We start from the raw sequence: 27,757 nt of genomic DNA on the forward strand, positions 1-27,757 counted from the left end.
CCGCCACGCACTCGGCCGCCCTAGACAAGTGTGATTCCGTCCCTTCTTGGAGCACAGTTGCAGAACTTAGTTCACCCGGAATGAAATTATATGACCCGTATTGGCGCCAGTTAGAAATCACTACTTTTGACATGCCTGACCTCTGCCAGTTTCGTGTTTTCAAAGCATTTCTACAAAGCTGCGCTGTGTTTGTATGTGTGTGGTTTTGTCCATTTGCTGTTTCTATGCGTCTTAATTTTTATTTTATTTTTTATTTATAAAATACTGCAGGCCCAAACAGGGGCCCAAGCAGGAAGGGCAAAAGGACACAAACAAAGCAAATAAAGGCAGAGAAATCGCATACTCAGCAAAAAAATAACACTGGCATGTGTACAAAAGAAAATGCAGCAAAAAATAAGGCAAAAACTACATAATTTCTTTAAAAGTGGTACGTAAAGGTGAAGCAACAAAAGTAGTAACATCAACCAAAAAGTTTTCACACACTGAAATAACACCATGTGGTAAAAGCACGTCAAACATATATACACAAAGAGCCATGAGATAAGGCAAGTGACATTGGCTTTTTAAACTAAGGATTAAGGAACAGAAGGATAATATATAATGAAGCTATAAAAATTGGTACATGATGGTCAGAAGTTCAAATAGTAACATGTGCTAAGAAATCGTCGTTACATAAGGGGGGAAATGGTAGGTTGTTCCACCAGGGTCCCCACGCAGCGTGTTGGGAGTATCCAGGCAGAGTAAGCTTCACCACTGGGGCGACGCGTCACAGCCCCTCGAAGCCCGCCTGTACCCTGTTTAGCTACCGGTGGGTGGCCGGCCGGCACTGGGGATCGAACCCCGCACCTCCCATAGCTGAAGCGGACGCGTACGTGCAATGCCACAGCTACGGTAGGGTTGTTCCAGTCGGTGATAGTTATTAGAAGGAATATTTGAAAAGATTAGTGCGTGTTCGATAGGGTGTTAGAGAGTCAGCATGACGATGCCGTGTTGTTCGAGCAGTAAGCGACAATAAATAAGGACTTGGGTTTATGGCAGAGTTTATTTTTCAGTGCAAACAGGAATTTTAGTCTGTATTTTTCTGTGCAGGAGTAGTGTTTGAATACTATTCTGCATCATTAAACTAGAGGGAGAGTCACTATTACGATATTTAGAAAAAATGAACCGACAGCTTTACGCTGAATCATTTCCAGTCTATCGATATTAATTTTTGTATACGGATCCCAGAAAACGCTGGCGTATCCGAGTTTAGGCCGAATTAGTGATGTATAAGCCGTTAACCTTGTGCTAGAGGGTGCATCCTTTAGTTTATGTCGGAGGAAACGAAGTTTTAGGAACGAAGAGTTTCGTTTATCGGTAATGTGCATATTTCAATTAAGGTTATTAGTTATTGTGATTCCGAGGTTCTTGTACTCCTTCACTTCTGCAAGCGTTTCGGAACCCAGCTTGTACCCAAACACGGGCAAACTGTTGTGCCCAGCAAGACACAACAAGTACCATGTGCACATACGTAATTTCGTGTTCGGTATGTGTGCAGTAACAACTTGCATGTGGGTAATGAAACACCCTTTCTGTTCCACTTGTTATACTCACCCTAGCATTGTAATAGCAACGGTAGAGCAACTACGTTCAAGTGTCACTTGTACATTGCTCAAAGTCAACACGGTCACAGAATGTTGACGCCGGTGAGTTTCACGCGGAACATGGGCACAGTGGCCGGGCGCTGCGTCTGCCTCATGTCGGAATGCAACCGTAAAAGAAGGCCTACGACAAATCATGATATCTGTACAGTGGGTGAATTAATGACGTAAAAACACTCGCCGTTGTCAGAGCATCTAGCGCGTGGTCTCTTGTACTTGCTTCGTTGTCCATGAGATGTTACCCTTTCTTATTAATCGGACGAAATGATTTCACCGAAGGTGTCGCACTGGCCCAGAGTGTGCAGCGCCATTTCATTAGCTTCGGATCGTCACGACACGCTCGCTGCGCAGCTCACGTGCTTTCCGAGCCGGAGAGAGAGTTGCATCTTCCGCTTTAGATTCGGATGTGAACGAGAGAGGAGAATTTTTCAAGTGAATATGGCTGACTTCTGGCTTCGCAACAGCTTCACAGCGAGTGACGTCAGGGCCTGTTCTAAATTTTTTTATCCTCCATGGCGCAGCGCATCGCCGCCTTGTGTGACGTGGATGGATGGATGGATGGATGGATGGATGGATGGATGGATGGATGGATGGATGGATGGATGGATGGATGGATGGATGGATGGATGGATGGATGGATGGATGGATAGATGGATGGATGGATAGATGGATGGATGGATGGATGGATGGATGGATGGATGGATGGATGGATGGATGGATGGATGGATGGATGGATGGATGGATGGATGGATGGATGGATGGATGGATTGTTATGGCTATACCCTTTAGATCGGGCGGTGGTTAACGCCACCAAGCCGTGATACTTAGTGAACCAAACACTAGGTTTCTTTTTTTTTTCCTTCGAATAGTGAGGTTGAGGACTCATACTTTGCAGTGAAGGGTTTAATGTTCACTCGTGCCTTCATTTTAGCTACCAATCAGATAACCTCCTTCTAATTTATTCTACCCGCTTAAAATCTATTTTGCCCTCCCTGTCCCTGAACCCCAGTGCTTTGAAAAACTTTGCGCCATCATCCTTAACTATAGGGTGAAGCCCTTTACAGAACATTATCAAGTGTTCGGCAGTTTCCTCTTCGTCTCCACACGCACTGCATACCGTGTCTACCTTTTCGTATTTGGCCCGATATGTCTTGTTTCGCAATGCTCCCGTCAAAGCCTCAAACAGTTGAGAACTACCCCGAGTATTATCATACATCCTTTCCTTGGCAATTTCCTGCTTAAAAGTTTTATAGATCTCTAATGCGGACTTCTTAATCATGCCAATTCTCCACATATCGATCTCAGCTTTTTTCACCTTCTTCTTAACCGATAATTTTTTTTGGTTTGGCCCCCTGCTGTTTTCTAAGTATTTACCAGTAAATTTTCTGGTACGCTTCCTCTATTTTGTATCGACATTCTTCATGTACAAGTAGCTGATTACCATCCTAGCCGAACGCTCCCCCCCCATTTCTCTCAATCGCTTCTCAAATTTTATCTTGCTGCTAACTTCCCTGCTCTCAAATGATGTCCATCCCATATCACCTTGTACTCCCTCATTTGGTGTATTCCCGTGAGCCCCTAAGGCAACCCTACCTATTCCACTTTGCTTAATTTCTAATCTTCGTTGAACTTCTGATCTCATGCACAAGACCGCATTGACGAACGTCAGAGCAGGAACCATGACCCCATTCCATATTCCTTTCACAACATCATACCTATTGTAATTCCACAGTGCCCTGTTTTTCATCACCGCTGCATTCCTGTTACCTTTAGTCGTCACGTAAATTTCGTGTTCTCCTAGGTACTCGGTCCCATTGCTTATCCATACGCCCAGATATTTGTATTTATCTGTTATACCTCCTGTATTCTAAGCTCACTACCTTCATTATCATTAAAAATCATGACTGCTAATTTTTCCTTACTGAATCTGAAATCTAAGCTCTCTTCCTCATTACCGCAGATGTTCATCAATCTCTGCAAATCTTCCTTGTTGTCGGCCATGTGAACTGTATCATCTGCCTACATTAATGCTGGTAGTGCCTGTTCAATGAGTTTTCCGTGTTTGACGAAAGAGAGGTTGAAGCCCAGTCCACTTCCCTCTCATTTGGCCTCTAATCCTTGTAGGTACATCCTGAGAAGGGTGACAGAGGACACCCCTGCCTAAGCCCCATTTTACCTCCTCAGGCTTGGATACCTGTGTTCTCCACTTTATAACTGCCTTGTTACTTTTATAGATATCATTTAAAAGATTAATGACTCCATCTTCCACACTTAGTGTGTCCAGTATTCCCCACAAGTCCTCTTGAACCACTCTATCGTACGCTTCTTGATATCCAAAAAATGCTAACCACAGGTGGCTGTGTTCCTTTTCTGCTATTTCGATGCACTGCGTCAGTGAGAACAGATTGTCTTCCAAGATCCTGTGTTTCCGAAACCCATTCTGCAGTGACCCAGAACCCCCTCATCCTCTATCCATGCCTGCAGTCTTTCCTTTATAATCTGCATCGGCAGCCTGTAGACCACTGATGTCACTGTTATAGGACGGTAGTTGTTTATGTCAGCTTTGTCCCCCCTTGTCGCTTCTCGGCCTTTTGGCTAACATCAAAGTGTAGCTTTGTCCCCCTTTCCTTTATAGACCATGCTCATCCTGCTAAGCTTCCATCCATCGGGAACTTCACCATCGATTATTAGTTTGCTCACTGCCTATCTCAAAGCCTGCTTAGACTTCGGACCTAATATCTTTATCAGCATTATAGGAGTGCCACCTGGGCCTGTTGATGTACTACTAGGAACCCTCTTCTCAGCCCTTTCCCACTCTCGTTGTGAAAATAGAGCCACTGCGCCACTGGATTCATCCTTGTCTATTGTGGTGCTTCTTTGTTGAAATTTTGCCGTCACCCTTGATCTTGAATATTGTGGTGGCGCTGGCACACGTGCAAACTAAGGTCCCTAGATGAAACAAGTTTCCAAGGTAGCGACACCCTCCCTTTTCCTCCTCGCTTATTTGCCTGAAGCGCCCCCTAGAAGGTTCAAAACTTTCATCAAAAAGTGAATGTTTGGGTTCCGTTGCTACGGTGAATAGATGTAACTGAAACAAAATGGAACGAAATAAGACGTAGAATAAACAGGTACCCCTATGAACATAAACGGCACAACACAAGAGCAAGCGGGATGTGCGTTACTCAACCGGCAACGTTGTTCAGTTGTATACTTTACACCACTAGCCATGGCGTCTCGCGTAGTACATTTTAGTTCCACGGCCGCGGTATTTCGTCCAGTTCTAACAAATCCACTTCTCCGATTGTGTTTTGTTCGTGCTGTGACACAGTGAACGTGCTTCTTCCTGGATCCTGTAAGTGGCCACAGGGCGTGACGTTGTGACGATTGATTACAACCGGCTAGTGCACACGCAAGAAAAAAAACGACCAGACTGGTGCGAACACTCGTCCAGCAGCACTGCGATGACGTTTTTTTTTAAATGTGCCCATTTGGACAATCGTGATGCCAAGTGATTCTGATGCGGTGCTGGGAACTTCCTGAAAAGTGAGAGTTCTACTGGTGAAGTGTCTCGAAGCAGCGCGTTTCGGCTCAAGCGGGAACTGGTCAAGAGTGAAATGTTTCTGAAGGTGCGTTGATACAACCTACAGCTGCTCTGTATACGTGCATACCCACATGTATTTGTACCAACTGGCATGCACTAGACACGCATTAGACGCGCGCCTGGCGTTTCAATAAAAACCGACAAGTGAACTCGCTTCGCAGATCCGCGTCGACATACGTTGACGGAGTTGCATGAAAGCATTCGCGTGAAATGGTTCATAGTTGCACTTCATGGTGCGCTTCATCTCGGAAAGCACGAGGTAAGTTGAAGAGAGCGAAGCCATTTTCTGTTGTTTACGGCAACGCAGCATTGCTGAAAAATGCAGATGTTGCATTGAACGAGCATGGCGAAACAATCTTAGTCGACTTATCGCACACCGAAACGCTCCTCCTCTTCAGTTTATGTTCTGGCTACGATTTTGTCTTTGGTCACGGCGAGAATCCGGCTGGAGCCATATGCGCATGCGCACTCGTTTTGAACCTTTTGCATAATAATAAATAACACCACCAGCCATTTGCAAGATAACGTGCAAGTAATGCACCAATTACAGACGCGGATGGCAGAGAAAAAGAGGAGTAATCGAGAGAGTGAGGAGGACGGCTCCAGAACAATGAGTGACGCTACCTTATTTCATCTAGGGACCTTAGTGCAAACGTGTGCCAGCGCCACCTTGCGGTTTCCTCCCAAAGCGCTACGCGTGAGCAGCCGCATGCATCACACTTTTATATTCTAACCACTGTAGCGGCGCGCTTTCTCATCTCCCATGTGTACTTGGCCCCGCGGAGAGGGGGAAAGGTGGATGCACACGCGCGCGTTCATCTCTCGATGCGGGCAATCGTACACCGTGACTGGCCTTGGGCTTTCACTGGGCGATCCTGTTATAGTTGCCGGGTGCACAAAACACGCTGCAATTGATGCACAGTCCGCGTTTCCGAAAAGGGCACACTTTTCAGAAACAGCCAAGTAACAACTGAGAAGCTTATTCGCGTTCATTTGTGCTTGTGAGTGCGTTTCGTGCGTCATTTGCGCGCGAGAAACGTGGGGCACGTTTTGATCTGCTTGCTATTTGCTCGCGACTTTTCCAATTTGTTGCTATCGCGTTCATTGCTTCGTCTTTGCGGCAAAGCTGGGGCTCTTTTTTGTTTGTTTGTTTCTATCGAAGGAGGATCTGACACGCACGGAAGAGGCTGTGCGAGGTTGCATGTCCAATATTTGGAGACGCAGCGTTGTTAGTCTGGCGATGTAGTGCGAACACTGCCCGGCGCGTGGGGCTTAACAGGTTCGGCTTAGTAAGCAGCATATCTCACTAATATCAGCAAAACGTACCTAATTCTTTAGTCCCAGAGTGGGATGAAACAAATCAACGGCTGATTTCACCATTTGTTTACTGTTATCAGCGCAGTGTATGGGCGTGTAGAAAGAGCAATTCCAGATCGAAGCGAGCAGTCACTTCTGCATGGCTGCTGCCATGCTGTTTTGTAAACACCGTTATCAGCGGTAGCCGACACAAAAAGAAAATGCATAAAAATAATGGCGAAGAACAGTAAACGTATCGTGTATTGATGCGGTGTAAAGCAAACCAATGAAACGCCCATTCTAGCCAACCCTGTCAATTTGAAGGCACTTTTCTGTGGGAGTACGTGTCGCTGCGTAAACCTGTGGCCTTCTTTCACTCCATAGCTTTAGTAGTGCTGAACGCAAGTACGAAAAAGAGTATAGCTGTCCGAAATAATATGCTGACCATAATCAAAACACATTTCTCTAATCACAATTTAGGTGTGCATGTGGATCCTGTCTCAAACATTTTTCAAGACAACGGAGTGCCGCAAGGTGGTGAAGCGAGTTGCGCACTTTTTAATGTAAAAATGAATACCCTGCTTTCTACATTACATGCAATATGTTTTATTACACAGATATCGACGACGTGCAGATGGATTTTAAATCATGCATTCTTGCAATACGCGTGCGGCAAATTCAACTTGGCTTGAATAATGTAAAAAAGTGCGCTGACGAGAACGGTTTCGCCCTTAACCCAGAAAAAAGGCATATGCGTTTTTTTCTCATAAAAGAGAGGTCTCCAACCAGATCCGAATATTGACTTACTCGGTCAGGGGTTACAAGTGTAATCTGAACAGAAATACTTAGATGTAATATGCGACATGAAACTCACATTAGTATCTCCCAATAAAAATTTCATCAAAAAGTCTTTAAACACCATTAATATTCTGAAAATGTCTTGCACTACGTGGGGAAGTGAAAGAAAGTGTCTGATGAATCTTTGCAAAAGTTTCACATGAACGCGTCTAGATTATGGGGTGATCGTCTCAGTCCACAACACCAAGCCCTTCGAAAATGCTTGGTCCTGTCCATCATTTCTGCATTCATCTCTCTACGTGTGCTTTTCGCACTAGCCCAGTAAAAAGCCTCTACATTGAATCGAAGGTGTGGTCGCTCCACCTGCAGAAATGATAGAGCTTTTTTTTATTGTTACCTGAAAACAAACGCAGACAAAGAACACTCTCTCTACTTTACAATCATTTGGCCAGCTATGCCCTATTTGAAAAGCGTTCTTGTTGAGAATGCCTTACTCAATTTATTTGAAGGACATAGCCGAGGAAACGTGCCATCCACTACTTGAACAATGTCATTTAAATGGGTAACGCTGCACATCTCCCACCATAGCACTGGCGGCTCCGAGAATGTGATGTGTGAGATGGTTGGCACGTTGCGCCCACGATGATCAGATGCGCGCGAATTCCCAAAGAGTTCTAGTGCGACATCAATGTCGGTGGATCCGAGTTACAACGACGATGCTTACGGGAGCTGGTGCTTGAAAGTGATCTCGGGCATGTTGAGCTCACCCGAGAGAGAAGTCCTGCTGCCTGTGTTGCTGTCGTGTCTCACCCAGGCGGACGGCTAAGTTTAGGCGGCCAACTGATACAAAGGGTCATCTAAAAGTTTTTAGAGAGAATACTCGTAGATATACTTCAACATCACTTTGTACAAGCAACCAGACTGATTGGCACGGTGACTTCCTGCACCTAAATCCCCTTCGTGTCCCGTCATTCTCCCTCTGGAGATAAAAGGAGCATTCTGCATGTGCCCAATTACGTGAACTGAGTAGTCACAAAGTCCGCCCTCCAAATATTGACCACGCTCATTTTCAAATAGGAGAAACCAGGGTTCCACAGCAATCAAATAACAAAAGAGACAATCCAATTTAGGTGGTAGGTCACTCAAAAACAAAAATTTTTTTAAGGGCAGGCAGCGTTAAATTAACTTTTTCCTCAAAACCAGCGTGTCTTATTTAATTTACCAAGCTATTTACAGTGCAAAATATTGAGAATTTATTTATTGGGAGGTAATCTTTGTAAAAAATTACATTAAAAGTGCTAGCCACACCAGCTGTGATAAGTGACTAATTGGTGGCTTTATTCAGTAAAGCTTTGACAATTGTGTAACTAATGGCTGTAGCTATGCAGTGAACTAGAATAAATATTATGCAGTGAATATCAAGGCAGTAATGCTAAAAAACAAAAAAAACTGGGAAAAAGAGCCAATTTAGACTGAACCTGTTGGAGAATTCAGCTGTGAACTGAAAAATATTCGATGGATTTCTTTCATTCTAGTTCACTGCACAGATATATATTCTGTAAATCATTGTGCAAAATTTCAGTTCAAAGTATACGCTGAGAAATACGTTATGAAAGTTTGCATCGCAACATTTGAAGCAAATTGTTATTTTCAGAAAAACGTAAACAAAGATTTCCGAGCTTGTAAAAAGATCTTCATATACAGACCTAAAATGCACCAGATTCATAGCTGGCCCCTTCTGCGGAAGCATTATTGTCTTCTTTTGTTCTGGTGGCTGCTCGTGTTTTCTTCCTGGCCTGTTTTGTCCCATTCACTGACTTGCGTTTAGCATTCTGCATGCGCAGGTGATCCCTGGCGATGCAAGCTTTCGTCGTGTGGTACCCTGGTTCTATACCAGCTTGCCTCAGGATATCTAGGGTGCTTACACTGCCATTATTAAAGTGTGCCACAGCATCATGCAATGCAAACATTACTGTAGGCAAGGTTACGTAGATCTCTTTTGGTGCCCGCTGCCATATTAGACCATTGAAACACTCATTAGCATTTTGAGTCTTTCCATGAAGGCACTTCATTAGAAGTTCATCAGAGCACAGATCACTGTAGAGAGTTTTAACTTTGTTGAGCACATCATTTAGAAGTCCTCCTTTGTGTACATATTTCCCTTAACCGAGTGCTTCGACCCTTTGGTATCCGCACCAGCTTTTCGGTCCAAGTGGACACAGGCCATGTCTCGGCTGCTTGTCGGTAGAGCTGCAATGAAAAAGACTGGCAAGGGTAGCCTGTTTCATTGCAGAAAGATTCCCCACAATAGCCCTTATGGCGACTCCATAATAGTTTTGCAGGCGGTAAATAAGGGCATCAGTGAGCTTTCCCTTACCACCGAGTCCACGCACTGTCTTCTTCAGACTTCTTAGGCGGCAGCCAACACGCTTCTGGACATGCCGAATGCATTCCAGTTTCTACACACTGTCCTTTCCGTACATGTCTTTGACAGTCGCATAGCTCTTGGAATCTCCATCACCGTAGTACTGCAGGTACTTCAAATCTTTTTTGCCTTTCGACCTTTCAAATATTCGGTATAGACCAAACATCTCCATACTGCCAGCACTTCCTCCATGGTTTGCTTGACAGGAAGTGTGGTTTGCCTTCCATTCCTGGTACGAAGCACTATCTTGCCTCAACTTGCTTTTGGTTTTACAAGACTTACACGAACTAGAAATGGTCTCAACATCAATAACCTCTTCCGTGTCAACAGAAATCACAGACACACAACCGTTCAAAGATGAATGGCCACGCTTCTGCCACGTGCCCTCACCTGAAACACCACACTCGGCACTCCCCACAACACGGCGAACTTCCACAGCAGCATCAGTCATCGACTTCGACGCCACTTCTCCCGCCGCTGCAGAAAGCCGAGATGACAATTTGTCGTAGGCGGAGTGACGTGGAGGAGCAGGCATGTTCATCACTTTGGAAAAAGTTTTCGCACCAGCGTGCCCTTTTCCTAACTGGCGCATCGCGTAAACCTGACGTAAATTGTTCTCATTGGCACGACCCACCTTTCTCGACGTATGAAATGGGCGCTTGAACCCACAGTCGGTATACACGACCGCACAAGCCGAGAATATCCTTTGGTGAGAGCGTTCCTCGAGCTTCAGTGTTGTGTTCATGCATTCGGAACATGCCAGCGATGAAAACACTGAAGGAAGAATACCAATGTCCATTATCCTGTTCCCTTGGAGCGCAGAGTTTTCTAGTGGAGCCTGGTACGCCTTGTTTATGTTCCCAAGCTTCTTCGCGGTCGCCGAAATACCGGCGTCTGTGTCAGTAGGCAGCCTCGACGTCGTGTAGCGATTTCCAGCAAACTTGCGCTTCCTCGTCTTCTGTGTTCTGCCCTTCCCCATGCTGGTCGTAATATGGTCCAGGTGGGCTAACTATACAGTCCTAGTAGCGTTGAAACGTGAAACAAATGCAGAACGAAGCTTGGCGTAGCCTGACCAAGGTAAACAACAAAAATTCCGACGAGCATCGTGCGTCTCCCTTGTGGCTGTTGTTAGAGGATAACGAAGACTTTTAAACACAAAGTTGTATTTATTGACATTATTTTATACAACATTTACAATAAATGCATAAAGTATATTTAATAGCATTAATGCAGACGAAACAACACTTGCTTTTGAAATCATGTTTTTGAAACCAAAACCACAGTTCAAAATGTGGTTTCGGTTTTGCTATAGGAGCATAGGGTATAGAAAACTTGCTGTAACTCGCAAACTAATGACTCTAGGAGAATAATTTTTGTTGCAACATATATGTGAATGTTTGGGTGTGCATGCAAAACAAAAGCTTAAAAGTTTATTTCGCGAAAAAAAAATGACTTTTGAAGGTGGCCTACCACCTTAAGATAACCACATGTGCGGCTCTCAAACGTGCAGCTTCTTCGGAGAGAACGTTATCCTGCCTCAGTTCTCATCTAAGCGTTTTGCACTCAAAACTTCCATCACAGCTTTTCAACAAACGCTGTCGTCACCACAGCACAGAACGAAGATTCGTCTTCAGCGCTACATTAGAAGAGAAAGACGTCATTTCACTGGTTTTCGCGACTCGAAAAAGAAATTTTAAGCCCAAGCCGTCGTTCCGGCTTATAAGTAGTTCGCGGCGCTCGCTAACAAAATAAAATGGCACCGTGTAATGACTATGCACAGATACTTTGAGTTAAAAGTTCGTCGTTGTCACTAAAACTACTGCGGGAGACTGGGCAGCAATGTAGGAAAGCCGGAATTGTTCACTACGGCGTTAAAGAACTCAACAAGTACCTAGCGACATAACTGTGTGTCTGTACTCCCACATTTGTGGATGGTAGTGGGTCGAAGTTGGATCACTTTAGCAGTCTCAGCAGCGCTTCGAAGATGCTCGATAAGGGATAAGGCCCGTGGGACAGCTTTCAGCTCTCCCATAGTGGAGTACGTGGTACTCTAATTCGGTACCCACTTTGTTTCTCAACAGATACATTTCACCGGGACAGCTAAAAGCTGTGCCATAGCAGAGTACATCGTACTCTAAATCATTAAACAGTAGTTTTAAATACAGATTGGTTAATGAGAGTTAACTGCTATCCCATAACGTTTCAAGAAGTGCGCGACAATGTCGGACGCACTAAAGAAATGGTCGGTTTTACAGCATACATCGAAAGCTGTAAATCGTATGAGAAACGAAAATCCATTCGGCAGCGATGTCACGAATGGCCTCTTTGGCTGCAGTAAAGTAGAAAAGTGGGGAGCTGGGAATGATGCATTGTTGTAAACTTTTCAGCGCGAATTAGACAGAGCTTAAAGAGGATGGCAAAACAAGCGCTGTAACAACTGAAATTTATTGAAGGAAATTTGAACCACCTTGAAAATCAAAAGCACATGCACAGAAATCACCTGTGATCAAAAAACGCATACAACTTACGTAGTTCACAATCTAAACAGCAAACAGGCAGATCGGAAGTGCAATATTCTCCGCATCTTGAACGAATTACGCTTTCAAGAGTTCCCGTGCCATTGTATCTCCGTGGTTGTGCATGATGACAGTGTTATCGCAGTGCTTGTCTGTGCCCTCTTTTTTGTGCTCCGTCTTGTTCGCGCTGTGAAGTTCACAATAATCTATTGTCTGTGTTATAAATTACGTCATTCGCAGCATCGTACCCGAACACGCACGCCTTTAGCTGCGTTTTTAGTGACATCGTCCATCCTGTCGCAGCCACGGAGAAAGAAAAGATAGGAGTGGCATGGCCAGCCGGCACGGTACGTGCAAAATGTGGAGGCGAACCAATTCTACCACTCTGTCCATCATCCGCTTATGTGACTGCTGCTCGATTCCGCAGACGTACGCTTATGCAAGTCTTTAAAGGTTCAGCACTAACAAACTCTACAGAATATCGCCATTTATTATATCCCTGGCGAAGAGACTTTTGCCGCCCTCGAAAACAAGAAGTAGCTATCACAAGGCTGCGTTGCCGGGTACCAAGTCTAAATTTATATAAACACAGGTCTGCTCAGGCACCTTCGCCACTGTGCGCATTCTGTGATGAACTGGAAACAATAGGCCATTTCTTTTTGACCTGCAGGCGGTTTAACACATTACGAAAAACCCTATTAGAAACACCCTTGCGTGGTATTGGTATGGACTTATCTCTGCCTGTCATTTTGTCTTTTGGAGCTTCCATTTCTGGTTTCTCTAATGGGACAGTATGCGCGGCCGTCCGGGACTATATTGATGAAACTAATAGGTTGACTAATTAACCAGTTTCATTATCCTAACATGTCCACATAATTATATACGTATAAAATCAGATTATTGCTCTATTCTAAGAATAAATTCGTTTATGTAAATATTTGTATGCATGACATTAAGCACCACCCTTGCCTGGGCAATCGGTAATCTTTCTGTTATACCTCCATCATTCCGAATCTGAACAGTAAATTTTAAAACCACTCGATTCTTGGCCAATCCCCCACAGTGGGTATGCGCCACTAACAATAGGAAAACAACAACAACAATTGGAGCAAATGACATCAATTGATTTGTGAAGAAGATGTGCCTGCAGCGAGCAGCATCGCCAACGCCCGGCTCTCTCGGCTCGTGCTTCGGCTCGCAGCTGTGCCGGTCTCTGGACGGTTCTTCACGCTGTCTCGCCGCTGTCCTTAACGAATAATAAACGTCTTCACAGATTCTTCCTTCTATGGGTTGCGATCCTGAATACGCTCTCACGCTTCTAAATCAGTGGGTCAGCGGCTCACTCCGTAAACAGCCGTAAACCAGCCGGATTCCGCAAGAGACTGCACATGCGCAGTTCACCTCTCCTGTCACCCACTCATCCGCTGCGCTGATATGAGCCGGTTCGTCGCTCGTTCCGCGTGCCGCTTATGCCCGGTTGGTGTCTCCACTCGTTCGCTGGCGCCGCTGAGCCACTTAGCCATTACTCTCTATTTGAGGGCACTGCTTTTTTTTTCTTTTTTCGTGGATACAGTCACGTGTTAATGTTCCAATTTCGTGGGATTTCTTTATTTACAGAAAAAATGAGCAGGCCATGAATACGTTGTTGCAAGTAGCACAGACAGATGCCATTTCAGCATGTGGGCATCTGCTTTATTGACATTTTGATAATTGGGCGAGTGCTTTCTGAGTTACACATATATTTGAACAACTAGTTTTTAGTCATTAGCGAGAATGTTAGTTACGGCTACTTCAGTATACTGGGAACGATATGCTTCAAGTTCGCCTCGCGTAACGCCGTTCCTAGTTTTTTTTTTTTCTTCAAATCACGCTGCTTGGTAACTGCATGGGGCGCCCTGTATATAGAAATACAAGATTTCGGAAAGCGTTGGTCTATCACTGTTGCGGAATAAGCGCCTTCATTGCAATTCCATTCTGGTGAATTTGAACTTGCCACAATTTCACTCCTTTTGATTCCTCAGAATGAAAAAACTCAGCCCATGCCCACTGCGGGAAAGGTCGGGCAGTTTATTTTCATTCCTGTAATTCTTCAACGTATCTTGATAAATTTGTCGCGTTAAGAATAAACGCCTTAGATCTGATGTCATCAGATGCACTACGTAACGCAAAAGTACGCAAAACATGTTGCAAAGGCTGAGAGATATAGTAGCCTACCTCAGTACAACCAACCTACTACAATTCCCATAGCTAGGTCAGAATGTTTGAATGTACGGTGAAGTTTGAATGTTGTTTAAATTCAAATGTGTTTGTGCTAAAACGACAACATGGCGAAAAAAATTCCGCCTGCCTTTATTCTTCGCCCCCCCTCCCCCACACAAAAAGCAAGCATAGGCAAAATACAACGCATATGTTCCCAGCCCCCCCCCCCCCCCCCTGCCCCCTGAAGGAACTCATTTGTCGTGGGTGCTCACCCCCCCCCCCCCCCCCTAGTAAAAAAAAATGCTTGCGCCACCGCTGAGCCGATTCGCCACGTTAATTTGCCATTGTTTTTGCCATAAATTGCCTTTACCAGCTTATCAGCCACTGACGCAATCACACAATCAGGGAATTCAGTCACTGTTCTTCAACTTTTCCACCTGCATGTTCACGTTCTGCACCATTATATGTGGACAAGATTTTCGCACAAAAAGATTTAAAGAAGTAAATGCTATTGATCAACATTTTGGTAAATCTGAACGTCTAGAAACTTTAAAGGAGGCTCAGTTGGCAGTTCATACGTGAATTCTAGCCCCCCCCCCCCCCCCAAAAAAAACCCTTGTGTGAACTTATGCAACATTTTTTCCACGTTAGCAGAATTTGCTGTTTTGCACGACACAGAAAGCAGCAAACCATCCACATGTGTAAAGCAAGGTTTTGTATGCATTTCATTAAAAACTACTTTAAAAGTCTGTCTCCCTTTGCCATTAAAAGACTGCATAGCAAAGGCGCTAAAGAAAGAGCCGGTAAAGATACCGTCTCGCGGCGCGAACACACCACCTTCGTATTCAGCATGCAGTGATTGCAGATAGAGTTTCAGAAGTTTAATCGAACCGTGCGCACGGGTCCCACATTGTTTTTTTTAAAATAAGTTTCACCATATGGTGGCGGATACAGAGAGGGTGTGGTCGCCTCCCCCCAAAGTTTATCACCTTCCCTCCCCCTCTCTTTAGTATTTGCCGTACACCTGCTGTAACCAATCAAGACATATGAGTGGAACCACTTCGGTGACAATTTAACAGTATTTAAGCTATGACACAGTTTATGATATAACAAAAACGTAATGACCCCGCCCCCCTCGGCGGTGTTACTCAATTTAAGCGACCACCCTCCATACTATGAGGGACTGGATCCGCCCTTGTTTCACCAAAGGACTATGTGCATTCTTCAACTGATTGAAGCCGGTCGTGGTATATTGCAAAACATATATTTAACGTCGATAGAAAAAAAAAACACACATAATTGGCACACTTTTCATGATGAATGCGACCACTGCTTCGGAAACACGTAGCATGCATGGGTTTTCGATTGGCAGAACAGATATATGAGTCATTATAGGAACACAGCCACACATCATTCGTTGCCATGTTCCTTCATCCTCGACGATCATTCAAAAAAGGCAGTTTTCCTAATGTACCTTAATGTTTTATTATTCCTCAATTCAGAGTAATGGTAGTGATAATAGTTTCGTACGTGCTTAGGAGCTGTGGTAGAATGTGATTGACAAATCGTGTCACACGAAAATGAAAAAAAAAAAAAAAAACGCACGCTGGGAGAAGGAAAGGGTCATTCAATGTACTGCTGCGACAAACGTTGGCTGTGACATAATCTTTCGTGGTGACGCTTGGGAGATATATAGGATGCTCCCTGTGTTGCCAAGTGCAATTTTCATCTATATGTTATGCGGTTTTGATGGCTCTTTGGTTTTCTTTGTTGAAATGAATGACGTATGCCTGATTTCGAAGATGTACCATTTGCCTGCTATTGTCAAAGGGCCCCTAAACGGCTCAGAGTATCGAAATTTAGTTGGGGCCCTCCAGATGCAAGTCAGCACAAGTTAGCGCACACTAGCACGAGTCTACAGCGAACGCGTTCGTCGGCTCGTCTGTTCACCTATGCGCCTCCTTGTGCAGTGTCTGAGGTGAAAACGCAAGGTGAGAAAGGCTGCAACCTCGTCAATGAACGGGAGTTTTGTTGTAAGAAATGAAGGCAGCTGCAGTCTCGGCCATGGCGGTACAGGGGTTCAGAGGAATTGAGGCGAATGCAATTAGGCCATGTGCCATTCAATCCACATGTGACCACGAGCACAACATCAATCGCTTGCTGGCTGTGGCCCGGCCAACGTGGGCACGGACGTTTTTGTCCAGTCCTCCTGGTTCGCAGCGTTTAGAAGCACAGAGCTCATCGCTCGGCTAAAGTATTTCAAAGGGACGGTTCTAAAACCGATTGCCCAGAAGGCCCCGACCACCGTCGAAGGGCTCTGCCGGCACCGACCTGGGTGGAGTCAACGTCGCCACAGAACGACGTCTACCTTGCTTTGGTGGAGTCATCCATAGAGTTTTCTTAAATTTAGGAAACTCTCGGAGTCACTGGATAGATTATGGATAGATTGGCGAGGCCTCCGGCCTTCCTTTCTTTCATACTCTCTCACTCAGAGGAAGGCGATCAGGTGATAGCAGTGAACACCTATACCACTTTGTTTAATCAGTGGCGTAACGGGAGGGTTGGGGCCAATTAATTCTAAATTTTGAGTTTGTGTATGTATTTATATGCGCACCTCTATGAACGCACACGAGAACCCTCCTGCCTTTCCTCTGTATTTTTATTGTCTGGCGCGTAGCACGGATGACGCTTCGAATTTGTCTGGCAACACGAAGGGGAATTTTTGTCGGAAGTTGCGGTGGTTGCGGTATCCATGCGGTAGGCAAATAGTAAACTACTTTAAACTGTAGACTGTGGTTGTGTGATGTACGCATACATTTAAAGTAGAGCTGCACATTATGAGTCCCCGCTTATCAGCTAATGTCAAGACGCTACGCACTAACAACAAGTGCTGTTATCAAGTGAGTGCTGCGTGTATGTGCTCTTTACACCTGTGTGTAAGTTCCGCGTCGTGTACACAGACCTGAGGTAAACGTGCGACCCGATGTTGCATTAGTTTTGAAGAGTCAAAGCGAAGATCACAAACTGAGTATTTTCGTTCTTGGATTTCCAGCAGGCCTATATTTACAATCGTCGCATGTTTGGACTGTCAGATAGTACTCCTCACAGTAGTACCCCCACACTTGCGCCTCGTTCGTGAACTTGCAGTTAAATGCTCCTCTGCTGGAATAGCTCAGCCTCGGTGCTGTTCTGGGAGATGCTCCATAGAAAATAGCAGTTGCCTCGCGAAATGACTGGAGTCACTTTTGGCGGCTGGCAGTTCTGTTTTCCTCTGGCAGAATTAGCAAAAAGATCTGGGCTCCAATATGCGTGTTTGAGTTTTCAGTGGTGCTTACGACGTTTAGAACTAGTAGTAGCGGTATTTGGTTTTTGACTTTATGTATGTTATCGCGTAGCAAGTGCTTTTTATCGTGGCGCCTTTGCTTGGGCTTATGTTGCCCCAGAAAATAATCATAGTACTGTCGGGCTCTCGGAAACATTTTGGCGCGGGTGCAGCGGTAGAGCTGAGGGAGGTAGTACAGAATCACACCTGTTTGGAGCGTCCAGCAGGCCGCTTCAGCTGACGTTGTCTGCAGAATTTTTCAAAGAGCGACGTTTTAATGGTGAGTAACAAAGTTACCGGCACGCTATGTCCTTGTGCTACTATTCAAACATGAATAGAAGCTTGTAGCTAACGTTAGGTAGGAGTTGTGGACAAAAACAGCGTCCACAGCCACGCGGTCCGCCGCCCTAGCCAAGTGTGATTCCGTCCATTCTTGGAGCGCAGTTGCAGCAAACTTAGTTTATCCGGAATGAACTTAGATGACCCGTATTGCCGCCAGTTAGTAATCACTGCTTTTGACATGCCTCGCCTCTGCCAGTTTCATGATTTCAAAACATTTCTACAAAGCTGCGCTGTGTTTGTGTGTGTGGTTTTGTCCATTTGCTGTTTCTTTTCCTCCTTTTGCAAAGCTGACTTGAAGGATGTAGCCACAGTTGCAATGGCTGCCCCCTCTGAGGAGAGAGGTATCATGTACTATTTGTAATGCTCTGTTGCTTGTAATGCTCTGTTGCATGATAGCACTTATATCACAGATCTTTCAAGTCGAGCTACGGTTGCATGTAACCCGGACAGCATGTTTTTGGCTTGCATGAAATTACAGGCTGAAAAGCACCCCTGTTGATTTTCTGCTAAGGAGATCTTTTATAGCTCATTTATCTGTAGTGTCATATTAGATGCTCATGCCATATAGTGTGATGATTTGGTGCACTTGGTAGTCTGTCATTCATGCTTTGTCGATGCTGTAAAAATGTCAACATATACAACATTGCTTAATGGACTTTAAAATGATGACATTGTAGTTTTAAAATAATTTGTTGGGATATTTTATTTAGAATAATTGAATGACCAAATATTGTTGGAACATTTGTGTTATATTAGGTACTACCATTTTAGTAGTAAATTGAAATTGAACTCAGGATTACCAAAAATGGCACTCTTTTTGCAAGGGTGGACAGTTGAGTTTGTTAGTTATTCATGATTACGCCTACAGTGCAGGAAAATCTGGCACACAGTAGAAAAACTTGTAGCATTAACTTGTATAAGATTTTATTACAGGAAATTCAAGGGACACATTCATTTAATCTAATCACTCACTCATCGAATAAGTGACTGTACAATGCAAAGTTGTTGCATACATACACCTCACAAAGCATTAAAATAGAAAAAGTTTCACAGTTAGGCACTTAACGCTAAAGTACCTTTTTGATAGCACTATTGAAAGTGTTCAAGTTATTTCGCATGAAAAACTTAGTCGTGGTAGTCGTAGTGAAGTTGGAAAAGGTTTGATGTTTTGTAATGTTCCTTTAATGCAACAGTTTGTGGTGTAGCACAGCAGTTCCTCGATGTACCAGTAATTATGATTACATTTGTTGCTTCCATTTGTTGTATCAGTCAGTGCTGTTTCTCTCAGCCCATGGCCATTTGGTGTCCTTTCACTGCATATCTAATAACGTTTTCACATTCAGCATGTGCATCCTGCTATGAAAAATATTCTGTAGTAATTATTTAATTTCAGTGCACCTTACATGTGGTATCTTTTTTCTTTTCGCATTTTCACAGCACCTATGCTCTTTTTATTTAGAATGTCATTGTACTTAAAGTGTCAAATGTGCATACTGTAATGTGCGTTTTGGGTTAATGGCAAAGTCTTCTTGAAAAATCTTATGTGGAACTCGTTTAGCGCTTGTATTCCTGATGGTTCTATCAGCTTTAAAGGCCACTGACACGAAATGTCACGGCCGAGATAGCCTGTGGGGTTGATTTCCAAGAACATTCATATATCATCTGCAAAATATAAACAGTGAATATAGCTAGAAAAGTATTTTAAAAGAGTTTTAAAGTTTGCGTGAGCCCTCGACATCATCGCGCTATTGACACCCTCGAAGGGGACCCTGAGGCGACCGCCTACTTCCCTCACGTCACCGCGCTGCAGTCAATAAAAGAATTTATGATGACATCATAGCCCCCATTTCTTTTTTTCGCCACGTTCGTTCCCGCAGTCTATACTTTTTGGCACCTCGTTGCAAGTGCGTGGCCGTGGCGCATGCTTAGAAAGATTTGTATTGACACTGCAGTACCATTTCCTATTCGAAAGTAATTCATGATACAGACCGTGCGGAAGTGTGTCACAGTTATGTGTGGTGACATGGTCAAGATCTACACACGCTAGGTGGCGACAGTTGCACCCAGTTTTTGGAGAAACCAAAACTTAAAGCGAACAGTAATGAGGGGCCTGTAGTTAATTATCTGTCGCGTGCTACAGCAAACAATGTGTCGTGTTATGACTAATAGGCCCCCAGCAACACATTGCAGCAGAAAAACGCGACGCCAAAGTTTTTGTGTCAGTACCCCTTTTGAGATGCAAAACTACAGCAGATATTTGCTTCCACAGTAGTGCTGTTAGGATGAATGAAATCGACAGCATATAGAACAGTAAAGCAAGCTGATACATTTTAGACAGCCAAGTAAACCAAATATAAAATAGGAATGTGCTCAGGCAACTGATACTGGGGTAGCCTGCATTAGACTCAGTTCCTTGCAGTTGCTTCTGGGAGATTTCAGAGTGACCGCCTCACTTTTTCATTAAAGTGGTTTATTTTATTCATTTTATGCAATCACCAGTGGATGTACAGGAGGGGTTAAAGTTATTTGTATGGAAACGTGGCCTGGGAACTTTTGACCAGGACTATACCTTGAGAAGGCAGGATCTATTCGAAGGGACACTACACAGGGAAATGATTTTTTGCATATTAGTGAAGTACACTTCTAGAGTCCCCAAAATTCCACTTCTATCATGAGACAAGGATTGGTAAGTGAGCAAACACACAAAAAAGAGCATGCGGGTGGAGACCCCACCTTGAGACTTCCGTACAAAACACCGTGATGTCATAGATTTTAACTACATCTGCTAGGTCCTACATTGTTTCTAATTGCTAAAAATAAAGTACCCTGTCATCCATGGGGACCATAGAACTAACATACAAAGGTTCATTAAATTTCATTGAGCCAGTGTCGTGAGAATATAAAAAATACATATTGAAATCAGTGACATCACATGCGAAGATGTCAGTGCGAAATTAAAAAATAAACTTTCTGCCTCGATATTCTCATATAATGATGAACTTATAATGGCAAAACCTAAAACATTAGAGTTCTAACTGTACAGTTAATCAAGCTAAATCAAGTCATTGTTTCACTTTAGTGTCCCTCAGAGGGTGCTATAGATGACTTAGTGCAATTAGTATCAGATAACATGAATCCTCAGTTCTCCAAGCCAAAGTGATGGAGACATGCTTTATTGATATGTTAATTAATTATTCAAAATACCCTAGGGCGACACTAGGGGCATAAGATAGGGGGTGGGGTGCATGAAGCAGAACACACTTTTCAGACAAAACATTGTTTGAGCTAAAGTCCAAAAAGTACAAAAAGTCGTGCAACATAGTACAGAGGCAAATATTTTTACAAAAGTGCACAACCAACTAAGGACAAAATGAAGGACACAAATAAGGGCTCTGGAAAAGCAGAATTACTACTTTTTAGTGCTAGGATTCTAAATATGATAGCCATACTGAATGAAAAAGATATCTGTTACTGTGGCGATTCTGGAGCGTAAGGACACAAACATGTTTCCTTTGCTTTTTTTTTTGCGGCAATATGTGTTTGGGTTTCTGGTAGTCGTAACACAACACATGATTTGCCGCAGCGTGTTACAGATAATTACACGCTCCTCATTACCGACCAGTTTGAGTTTCAGTTTGAAAGAGCTCTAAAAACAGGCCTCTGGGTGCAGCAACTATCACCATCTGGCGGGTGTAGCGCTCGACGTCAGCACTAACAACTGCGACACACTTCGTCCCAGTTTGAATCAAGAAGTCCTTTAGAATAGAAAATGGGACAGTAATGTCACCAAACACAAAACTTTCAACACGTGTGACGTGGCCACGGACTTGCCAGCCGCCGCAAAGAAATATAGACCGCTGGAACAAATGCGGAAAAACAAAAATGGCAGCTATGATGTCATCGTAACTTGTTTTACTGACTTTAGCGTGGTGACGTGAGGGAAGTACCATGGGGTCACTATTGACGGTGTCAATACTTTAAAAATTGTAACTTCGAAATTCATCTAAAATACCTTCCAAGCTATATTTGCTGTTGATATTTTATAGCTGATATATGCATGTTCACGGGAATCGATCCCGCAGGTGATCTTGCCTGTGAAATTTTGTGTCAGTACCCCTTCAAGTCATCCCATTAATTTACTAACAAGGTTAAAGGCAGATTTGTGTACGTTTCCATCTGATGGAAAGCAGGGGAGACTCTAGACTCTAAGCATGATCAATGCGATATGAAATAACAGTTGGCAGCAAAACATGTGACAACGGAGTGATGTGCTACTGATCCAGTAAGGGGGAAAAAAAGATATGAAAATAAATTCTTGTGGTAGTGCATGGTGGCATGTTAGGCGTTTTCTTAAATGAAACATTTTGAAATTGTCAGTTGGATGAGAGGGGGGGAATCGGCATTGCTTTATTTTGATTGGCTTCAAGTGAATTGTACAAAATAGCCAAGCCACAGGGGTTGGGGGGGGGGGGGACCACTTTGGTGGAACAGTGGCTATGATGCTTGGCTGCTGACCCAAAGGTTGTGGGTTCTATTCCGGCCGTGGCAATCGCATTTCGATGGAGGCGAAATGGTAGAGGCTCTTGTACTGTGCGATATCAGTGCACGTTAAAGAAGTTTAGATGGTAAAAAAGAACACCAGAGGGTCAAAATTGCCGGAGCCCTCCTTTAGGACGTCTCTCAAAATCATATCGGGGTTGTCGTATTTAAAACCCTAGATATTATTACAGGGATTGAGGGAGAGACTCTCAAACTCAAGTGCTTTCATCTAAACAAAGCAATGTCATGTCAGTGGGAACCCTTCGGAGTTGGTCGATCTTCTCTCCATGGTGTCCTCCCTCTTAGCCATGTGAGCTCTGCAGCTACTCACACATTGCTCGTGACGTATATTGAGAAGGTGGGGAGGAATATGGTCAGAGGTCGCGCTCCACAAAAGCTGGATTACATGGGCACGCAATAACCCGCACCGTCCCAAGTACCTCTGAAGCATGAATGGACTGGAAACTTCCTTGACCACCCTATGAGGACAGACTTCTAAGCTTCTACATTGGTTACGCTGGATTACAGAGGGGCGCAAGCATTTCATGCCAATGCAGTAAAGTTGTATGACACAATGAATGCAGTCCTATCAGGGCTGGACAGAGATGCTCAGAAAAGTATTTCGGAATAAAGATATCGCAATACATGCACCGGAGGCCTAAAATACAGATACTGAGACACAGTTGTCTTTCATGTTATATGATATTTCCAAAATACTTTTGCAAAAAGACGGAAAAAGTACTATTCTGAAATACAGATACAGGAACTCATATACAAGAATACAAATACTAATAGACTTGTTTTATTTCGAGAATACTGATTACAGAAGCATTATTTAGGCCCAGGACAACATTGTGATTGTTGTTCCACCAGATTGAAACGTGGAAGTCCATCATATCGCTCGAATCACTAACGAACAGTAGTAAATTAAGAGAAAGTGTATTTGATTCTAGGCACAAGAAGTCTATTACTGATATGGTTATTGCTTCAACTGCACTTAAGCAACAGCAGCTTCTTAAATAGGCTGTTACTTAGACATCAGTTTAGCCTCAACACTAGACTCTGGAAATTATTTACTGCCCGAAATGAACAGAAGTGCACACGTGCCTTGAGAGACTGCGACTTTCGTCAGCAAAATCTGGGAATGCTGCCTCTGCAATTCGGTCATCAGTGGCGTCGTGCGCTTTATCACATGGACCATTCTTTGTTTTAGGGGAAACAGTTGCAGCCCTTCCTATGTCGCCCACTGGTGGTGTAGCTTTGGTTGTCTATGCAGCAAAAACAAACCTTCATTCACCCCCACCCCCTCAGCTCATTTCTGTCCTGAAAACAACCAACAAGATACCCGTTCCTCGCAAAGCGTTATGATACAAAAGTACCTCAGTCATCATCATCAGCCTGGCTACGTTCATTGCAGGACAAAAGCCTCTCCCATGATCCGCCAGTCAACTCGGTACTGTGCTTTCTGCTGCAACTTTATACCCGCAAGCTTCCTAATCTCATGAGCCCACCTAACTTTCTTTCTCCCCCTAACCCGCTTGCCTTCTCTAGGAATTCAGTCAGTTATCCTTTATACCCGCAAAATTCTTAATCTCATCAGCCCACCTAACTTTCTGTCTCCCCCTAACCCGCTTGCCTCCTCTGGGAATTCAGTCAATTATCCTTAATGACCAGCAGATATTCTGTCTACGCACTATATGTCCGGCCCATGTTCATTTCTTCTTCTTGATTTCAACCATGGTGTCCTTAACCCCGGTTTGTTCCCTGATCCACTCTGCTCTCGTATTGTCTCTTAAGGTTACACCCACCATTTTCATTTTCAGTGCTCGCTGCGTGGTCCTCAATTTATGCTGAACCCTCTTTGTAAGTCTCCAGGTTTCTACGCTGTAGCTAAGTACCGGCAAGATGCAGCTATTATATACCTTTCTCTTGAGGAATAGTGACACTCTACTTGTCATGATTTGAGAGTGCTTGACAAATGTGCTCCACCCCATTCTTATTCTTCTAGTTACATTGATCCCTGATCCACTCTGCTCTCGTATTGTCTCTTAAGGTTACACCCACCATTTTCATTTTCATTGCTCGCTGCGTGGTCCTCAATTTATGCTGAACCCTCTTTGTAAGTCTCCAGGTTTCTACGCTGTAGCTAAGTACCGGCAAGATGCAGCTATTATATACCTTTCTCTTGAGGAATAGTGACACTCTACTTGTCATGATTTGAGAGTGCTTGACAAATGTGCTCCACCTCATTCTTATTCTTCTAGTTACATTGATCCCTGATCCACTCTGCTCTCGTATTGTCTCTTAAGGTTACACCCACCATTTTCATTTTCATTGCTCGCTGCGTGGTCCTCAATTTATGCTGAACCCTCTTTGTAAGTCTCCAGGTTTCTACGCTATAGCTAAGTACCGGCAAGATGCAGCTATTATATACCTTTCTCTTGAGGAATAGTGACACACTACTTGTCATGATTTGAGAGTGCTTGACAAATGTGCTCCACCCCATTCTTATTCTTCTAGTTACATTGATCTCGTGGCTGCTTTGCGGTTTTTACCTGTCATAAGTTACTCTTTTACAACATCAAGTGCACTATTACCTATCTCGAAGCGCTGTTCTTTTCCGAGGTTGTTGTACATTACTTTCATTTTCTGCAGATTAATTTTAAGACCTTCCTTCCTTTTCTCCTTGTCTTCCTTCCTTTTCTCCTTGTCTAACTCCGTAATAATTAGTCTCAATTTGTCCCCTGAGTTACTGAGCAATGCGATGTCATCGCATTGAATTGCTCCCATTCTAGGCTTCTGAAAACCTCCTGTAAACACGCGGTGCATAGCATTGGAGAGATCGTGTCTCTCTGCCTAACACTTTTCTTTATCGGGATTCTGTCGCTTTTTTTATGGAGCACTATGGGGGCGATTCATCCTCTGTAGATTTCTTCCAGGATGTTTATGTATGGTTTGTTGACGCTCTGATTCCGTAGTGTCTGCATGACTGCTGATATTTCTACTGAATCAAATTCTTTCTCATAATATATGAAGGCTATGTATAGTGGTTGATTGTATTGTGAGCATTTCTCTATTGCCTGATTGATAGTATGAATGTAGTTGATTGTTGAGTAGCCTGTTCCAAATCTTGCTTTTTGCTTTACTTGATCGAATTCTAATATTGCCCTAATTCTGTTAGCAATTACCTTTGTAAATAGCTTTTATACGACGGAGAGAAAGCTGATTGGCCTGTAATTCTTCAAGTCCTTGTCACTCCTTTCTTTTGTATTAGGATGATGTTAGCATTCTTTCAGAAGATCTGATGTTACCCAATCCTCACCAGCTGCTTTGCCTCTTTGCATTCCCTCGAAGGCTTTTATGACTTCTTCTGTCATTACTGGTGAGATGTTGTCTGGGCTACTGTTAGTTCTTACATTATGGTTGTGATTGTCCCGGCTATTGCGCAGATCTCTGTAAAACTCCTCCTCTATTTTAACTATTCTATCCATATTTGTAGTTACTTTGCCTTCCTTGTCCCTTAGTGCATACATCTGGTTTTTGCTTATTCTTCATTGCTTTGACGCTTCCTTCGTTTAGAGGGTGTTCAATTCTCTTCATGTTATACTTACTTACATCGGATACCTTACGCTTATTAATCAACTTCGAAAGCTTTGCCTGTTCTATTTTGTCTGTTGTGTTTGAGGCTTTCATGCTTTGACATTTCTTAAATGAGATTATTTGTCTCCTGGGACAGCTTGCCAGTGTCCTGTCTAACTACCTGCCACCAACTTCCACTGCACACTCCGTAATGATACTCGTCAAATTATCATTCATTGTATCTACGCTAAGGTTGGTTTCCCCACTAAGAGCTGAATACCTGTTCTGAAGCGAGACTCTGAATTCCTGTACTTTCCCTCTCAGTGCTAGCCCATTGATTGGATTCTTGAGTATCAGTTTCTGTTTCTGTTGTTCCTTCTTGAAGTTTAAGCGAATTCGAGACCTTATCATTTTATGGTCGCTGCATCATGCCTTGCCAAGCACTTCCACATCCTGCACGATGTCTCGTTGTGCACTCAGTATAAAGTTTATTTCATTCTTACACTCGCCATTAGGGTTCCTCCATGTCCACATACGATTCCCTCGTTTTCAGTAGAAGGTTTTCAAAATAAGTAAATTGTTGCGTTCTGCAAATTCTACTAATAACTCCCCTCTGGCATTCTAGTATCAATGCCGTAATCTCTTTCTGCCCGGTTCCAGTCTGCTTCTTCGCTACCTTGGCATTGAAGTGGCCCATCAGTATAGTATAGTGTGTTTTTACCTTACTTATTGCTGATTTCATGTCCTCATAGAAGCTTTCAACTAGTGCGTCATCATGGCTGGATGTAGGTGCGTAAGCCTGTACCACCTTCATCTTGTGTCTCTTATTGAGTTTAATTATGATATCCACCACCCTTGCATTAAAGCTATAGTATTCCTCTATGTTACCCACTATATTTCTGTCGATAAAGGACCCCACGCCGAGTTCTCTTCTGACAGCCAAAACACGATAGCAAAAGACGTGCCTTCTGTAGCACTATATAGGCCTCATCTGTTCTAACCTCACTGAGCCCTAATACATTCAATTTAACACCCTCTAGCTCCTCAAATAGTACAGCTAGACTTGTCTCACTGGATAAGGTTCTAGCGTTAAACGTTGCCAAGTTCAGGTACCAGTGGCGGCCTGTCCGGACCCAGAGATTCTGGGCACCTTCTTCTGCGTTGCAGATATGATCGCCGCTGTGATCAGCTGCTTCTCAGCCGCTGGGGTCTGAGGGCCATATGCATGTGGGATGTATGCATGTGGGAGGTAGTGACCAGATACTGCACCAGGGGGTGGGGGGGGCAATCCTTCTCTGGTGAGAGAGTGCGTTACGGGCGGTACTGGTGGGGGTAACCAGGGAGGCCACACCCCAGGCCTCTTACTGCAATTCGATCATCATGCGGATATATATATGTATTTTTTAAACCGGTTCGGAACTGCGCAGCACTGGGATTCGAACTACGGATCTCTTGCACGCGAGACTGACGCTCTAACCGCTATGCCATCGCTGCACTCAC

General features: G+C 43.9%; 2 protein-coding genes across 2 annotated transcripts in view; one reads left to right on the forward strand and one right to left on the reverse strand.

Annotated features, from left to right (window-relative positions):
- Positions 1 to 231: 231 nt before the first annotated feature.
- LOC142777496 (uncharacterized) lies at positions 232 to 10,879 on the reverse strand. Its single transcript, XM_075881975.1, has one exon. The coding sequence runs from the start codon at positions 10,737 to 10,739 to the stop codon at positions 9,795 to 9,797; it is 945 nt and encodes a 314-aa protein (XP_075738090.1). The 5' UTR covers positions 10,740 to 10,879; the 3' UTR covers positions 232 to 9,794.
- A 6,199-nt stretch (positions 10,880 to 17,078) lies between these two features.
- olf186-M (Ki-ras-induced actin-interacting protein-IP3R-interacting domain olf186-M) overlaps positions 17,079 to 27,757 on the forward strand; it is a 124,590-nt gene continuing 113,911 nt past the window's right edge. The window contains exon 1 of the mRNA XM_075881976.1: positions 17,079 to 17,232. Coding sequence (XP_075738091.1) covers positions 17,082 to 17,232 — 151 coding nt within the window. The 5' untranslated portion in view covers positions 17,079 to 17,081. The remainder of the gene's footprint in view (positions 17,233 to 27,757) is intronic.

This window comes from Rhipicephalus microplus, chromosome X, assembly GCF_043290135.1.
Source record: "Rhipicephalus microplus isolate Deutch F79 chromosome X, USDA_Rmic, whole genome shotgun sequence".
Taxonomy (NCBI): Eukaryota; Metazoa; Arthropoda; class Arachnida; order Ixodida; family Ixodidae; genus Rhipicephalus; species Rhipicephalus microplus.